This window comes from Coffea arabica, chromosome 2c, assembly GCF_036785885.1.
Source record: "Coffea arabica cultivar ET-39 chromosome 2c, Coffea Arabica ET-39 HiFi, whole genome shotgun sequence".
NCBI lineage: Eukaryota > Viridiplantae > Streptophyta > Magnoliopsida > Gentianales > Rubiaceae > Coffea > Coffea arabica.
The window spans coordinates 33,338,531-33,343,751 of record NC_092312.1 but is presented as its reverse complement, the minus strand read 5'-3'; the positions used below and the strand labels follow the sequence as shown (position 1 = coordinate 33,343,751).

The following is a 5,221-nucleotide window of genomic DNA, read 5'->3' as shown; positions in this document are numbered from 1 at the left end:
CCAATTCCTCTCCTTTCCTTTCCCTCCCACTCCCCCAATCCAAATGGTGCCGTAAGGAATGAGGCTATTGATATAGTTGAAAGGCTGTAGTGGTGATTGCGCTCTCCCTCTATTTGGCCAATGATTTTCCAAGAGGAAGAAAAAACAGAAAAAAGTATTATTGACCATCTTCAAGTTGTTTTAACACTAAGAGAAACCAAGTTTGAAGTTGGCAACTAAACAAAATAGTGAAGACACTGAAGAAACAACCTAGAAAGCGCTATAAAATTCCTCCATGGAAAAACACTTCTTCCTTTCCCTTTGGCAGATGCCGTTTTTTACACCCCCCCCCCCCCCCCCAACACAAAAAAAAAAGAATGTAGAGTGAAATTTGCCAATGAAAAACTATACACTAGATGCCAATTTCTTGCAACTAAATGCCAAACTCGTGTACTGTGTACGTCACCTTCTACAACTTACAATCAGCCTAATCACCAAGCAAATGGTTTTGTGCCTGAAGGACCGACAAAGTAGAAGAATTTTAGCAGCATCTTCTCCACCTTGCTTGTGGGAATAACATGAAGACTAAAAGGACAAAAAACAGCCCCAATTACTTTGTGGAACTGTGACAACTCCAGCAAAGGAGGAGGTCAAAGAATTGGCAAACCTCTCATCCAAGACCTAGCCATGTTGAAAAGATGACAAAACAACTGAATAAATGTAGATATATACACGATAACTAAATACACAACTTTACTCTCGCTGGTAATAATCTTCAGACTAATGTCTGATCAAAGCTTGATGTCCGGCTCCATCTGCCTTGCAAATAATCTTCCACAGAGATAGTTTGCTCTGTGCTGCTGCTAGAAACGGAATGATCCTCCAAATTGAGCAAGGCAAGGTTAATAAAGGATTGAATATTTGTTGAAGATTGCTGACCCTCAACATCAACTTCGTCCATACCCTTAACCTGTTGCCTTGCCCATCTAGTTGTTTCTTGGTCACCTTGGAGGAGTTTTGCAACCTGTTTGTGTCATCAGATAAAATGGAAAAATAAATACAGCAACAACACACAGACACAATACGCAAAATAATGCCAACACAAATTGGTAAACTGGCTTACAATGCTGATATTAGGACGAAATTGAGGTCCTCGTCTGATGCAAAGACTTGCTGCCAAGACCATTTTCTCAATCCGTTCATCATCATAAGCATTAACCAAGCTTGGGTCTAACAAGTCAGCAACCTTGCCTCCCTTCAAAATTTGTTTTGCCTGGATATTATAACAGCAAATCATGAGAACTTAAGAAAAGCAGGAAAACTACAATTTGTTGATATTCAAAATTTACCTTTTGAGACTTTTAACTGGTTTTAGGAGTCTTATAATGAATATGGGAAGTACATACATCTTGAAAATGTTTAACTAGTTTCATTGGATTATGCTTCACCTTACCCTCTGTTTATTTCACTTTTTCATTTTTCCAAACTACAACTTATTACAGAATCCCAAGTCCCAATATTAATACATAACTTACCCATGTAACCAGACTTTCTGGGCCCTTTGGATGCCCATTGTCAATTGGCTTCCGACCAGACAGAAGCTCAAGGAGCACAACACCATAAGCGTAGACATCAATTTTGTCAACCACTTTCCCGTGCATAAAGTACTCTGGAGCCAAATAGCTGCCGAAAAAAAATAGTTACTATTTAAATAGACAGACCACGAATTGGAAGTGAGAACATCTTACTCACCCAAATGTTCCTGCAACATCATTGCTATTAATCTGATATGAGGAACTTGAGGATGACATAGCAAGTCCGAAATCTGACAGCTGGAATACCAAGACACAAACATTTAGGGTAAGCAACAGATGGATCGGTACCATACTTCAAGTACATAACTATTGACAACATGTTTATCATACCTTGGGTTCAAAATCCTCAGAAAGAAGAATATTTGAAGATTTCACATCCCTGTGAATTATAGGCACAGCAGTTCGATTATGTAAATGTTCCAATGCCTCAGCAACACCCAAAGCAACTTTACATCTCTCTTCCCAACCGAATGTATTACTTTTCTTCTGATTACCTATTTTCCAAGATAGCCAATTAATACCACAATCTCATATAGATGATTTGCTGCAAAAGTAAAAGCAGTTATATACCATGAAGATTATCTTCTAGACTTCCTCGGGATAAAAGATCATAAACCAATAGTAGATTGTTATCCTCAAAACAGAACCCAAATAAAGATATTATATTAGGATGATTCAATGACGTTATGATCTCTATTTCTGAAACAAATTGCTTGAGAACATCTGCTGATGGCTTCAATATTTTCACAGCCAGTTCCTTGCCATCTGGAAGAATCCCTCTATAAACTCGACTGCTTCCTCCTTTTCCTATCATATTATCTGAAATACAGTAAAGCAATATAATCAGTAACATACCTGACCAAAAAAATAAAACACACACACACAAACTAAAACCAACAGAAAAGAAATTATTGAAAGGAATCAGTACCAGGGCTAAAATTAGATGTCACTGATAGAAGTTCCTGGTAACTGAACAATCGACATTTTGATGAGTACTTCTCAGAAAGACCTTCAAGTTCTTTTGGAATAATCTCCAAGGCAGAAGCAGAAAAGTGTTCACTTAGCCCATTGTGAGCTCCAAACGGTACTGTTGTACCCTTATCTTCATCCAAATCAGAACAAAGAAGCTTGTCTTTCTCAGAAACATTGTGTTCATGATCAGGGCAGATAACTGCAAAAGATTGCAGGCTGGGTAATTTCAATATCCATTGCATTACAGAAGACTTCTTGACAGAGGATAGTGCAGATGACTTTGGGTAATGCAAAAAGGCCTTTCGGAGCAAAGCCCACCCAGCCTTTGGTTCAGGCACTTTTTGAGTTTGAACGGGCACCAAAGCCATGGGGTTGTCCACTTCTAGAGCACTAGATGATGACAACGGTGAAGAGGAATCTTCACAGGAAAACGTACTCGATACCAAACTCGGTGGACAGCTTAGCGAGGTCTTCCTTCTCTTCTGTCTAGATCCCATTGCATCAGAACCTTGTAAATCATGCCCTGATGAATGTGTTGCTTCTCTTCTAAACATTATCTTGCCATTATAAACGGCCATAACAGAGATATCTTTGCCAACAGTTTTGCCACAATATTTTGCCACTGATACCACTGATCGCATTGGGTGATTGGTTTCAGCAGTCCCAATAACTAAACTCATTGCACCATAAGACATTGCTTCTCGGGCTAAAACTTTACGAATCGGAGATCCTCTACTTACCTTTAGCTTCAGATCAACCTAAATCAAGATTCATCAAACTCCGTAAAAGATCAAATTCTACTGTAATTCGGATATTATCCATGCACATTTCCCAACAGAGAAACTAAAAATTATTTGAGAATGTTTTATAAATCATTTTTTTAAAAAATCGAGTGAATTCAAAAATGAACTAAACAGTACTATCATCATGCCATGGATTATTTCATCGTCCAGGGCTCAAAAGAAGGGAGAAAAAAAAAAAAAAAAAAGTGATCCACAAAGGTCTGAAATTAATATACCTTTTTACCCTACAAACGAAGCTTTTATATTCTAACCAGAAGAATTCAAATCCCGAATGTTTCCTAGTTTTTTTTCCACCCTTTCCTCAGTAAAACCAAACAAAAGAAATAAAGGCAAAGCTAATAACAACTAAATAAAGAATCCCAACCTTATCATGCTATCTTAAATTCATCATTCTTCCTGCAAACACATATTATCCTACTTTTCCACTCCGTTTCTTACAGGAGGAGGCAAAAAAAAAGAGTGAAATTCCAGGGCCGGTATAAATTTCCGAGAACAATACCAGTAAATATTACTGAGAACAATACCAAATAAATAATGAAACTCAAAACGTTATGGAAAATTACCTGCTTTAAATTACAGAAGCCTTCGTAAGCAGCAAGCACCGAATCAAATGACTTCACTAGCGAAAGCAACGTCGCTTTATCTTCTTCCACATGAAAATAAAAAGTTCATCACGAAATGTTAAAAATTATTACAGAAAAACGCCAAAAACTACTCCCCTGGGAATGGAGGGAAATTGCAGAGCATACCAGTATTGGGATCAATGACGTGAAGAGCAATGACTCGATCTCCAGACTGAGCAACCTTAACCAATGCCCATGTCAGCAACTCCTTACTCCGAGTATCCATTTTCACTCCGACCACCACAACCGCTCCTCCGCCGTCTCCGGCGTCTGCTTCGCTGGAGCCGTCTTCTCCGCTCAAATCATTATAATAATTAATACCACATTTACAGTTTCCCAGACTACAGTTTCCCATCACTTTCATTATATTCCAAAATAGATCCTTCAAAGTCTTCTTCCACCACGAAACGCCGCCGTTTCAAAGCTTTCTCAGTCTCTCTCCGGCAATGGGGCTTGTGGGAACTGGAAAGAGAAGATGAATTATTCCACGTTCTCTTTTTTTATGTTTTGTTGGGAATTGGGACTGATAAATACTTATAAGTAGCGAGGAATAGAAAATGATTGTGGGGGAGAAATTATTCGGTGCTTCTCGGACTACGGCGGCGTCTTTCGGACCCGAAAAGATGTGACATGTTTGAGGTCTTGTGTCTGTTTGACTGTTCTGTGCTTTTAAATATGGCTGCTTTAATTTACATTTAATTGATTGAAAAAATCCCTTTTTTGGTTTTCTTCACATTGGAGAAATAATAGTAAAGAACGATTTACAATTAATAAAGAATCATTGAAGAGATTATATATTAACTTAAGAAAACAGCAATAGTAATCTTTAACGTTGGTAATTTTAATTTTCTTCTTGTTCATTAGGGCTCGAATCTACTTAAAAGCAAAGTTCAAATCATAATTTATCTTGGAAAAAATCATTTTTCACCCGTCATTACTTATACTAACGTAAATAAATCGCCGTAGATTGAAGAAATAAATTCATGAGATAGTAGAAATAATAAATAACAATGAATAAGGAATATTTGAAACGATTATACTAACATAACAAGCAATAATCCCTAATATGTTTCATATCAGAGTTGCGTCACCTTTAGGGTTAGTGTATGGTAATTGCTCTTCCTTTTTTTTTTTTTTAACTATAACTAAGCCAAGGTGTATAAAAGATTACAACTTAAACAGATTTAGGTGTGAGATTTGGCAATATAAGTGTTATTCAATTGCCCTCTGCACATCTTGTAGTGCTTGG

The 5,221-nt window shown here is 37.4% G+C and overlaps 1 protein-coding gene across 2 annotated transcripts; it reads right to left on the bottom strand.

Annotated features, from left to right (window-relative positions):
* Positions 1 to 369: 369 nt before the first annotated feature.
* LOC113732463 (protein kinase STUNTED-like) lies at positions 370 to 4,627 on the bottom strand. Of its 2 annotated transcripts, none has more exons than XM_027258230.2 (9): positions 4,099 to 4,627; positions 3,913 to 3,995; positions 2,503 to 3,304; positions 2,145 to 2,393; positions 1,905 to 2,068; positions 1,732 to 1,811; positions 1,515 to 1,662; positions 1,103 to 1,252; positions 370 to 1,003 (listed from the first exon to the last, which is right to left on the bottom strand). In XM_027258230.2, exons 1-9 carry the CDS (start codon positions 4,334 to 4,336, stop codon positions 755 to 757), a joined length of 2,163 nt encoding a protein of 720 aa, XP_027114031.2. In that variant the 5' UTR covers positions 4,337 to 4,627; the 3' UTR covers positions 370 to 754. The 2 variants fall into 2 exon arrangements, with proteins under 2 accessions (XP_027114031.2, XP_027114032.2); XM_027258231.2 differs by having other exon boundaries at positions 3,913 to 3,992.
* Positions 4,628 to 5,221: the final 594 nt, after the last annotated feature.

What these genes read in the sequence shown, in the direction of transcription:
- LOC113732463 (XM_027258230.2), bottom strand. Translation starts at nt 4,336, where the DNA reads ATGAAAGTGATGGGAAACTGTAGTCTGGGAAACTGTAAATGTGGTATT. An exon ending in CGTCATTGATCCCAATACTG is followed by an intron (nt 3,996 to 4,098) that starts GTATGCTCTGCA and finishes TTCATGTGGAAG; the next exon opens with AAGATAAAGCGACGTTGCTT. An exon ending in GATGTTGCAGGAACATTTGG is followed by an intron (nt 1,663 to 1,731) that starts GTGAGTAAGATG and finishes TTTTTTCGGCAG; the next exon opens with CTATTTGGCTCCAGAGTACT.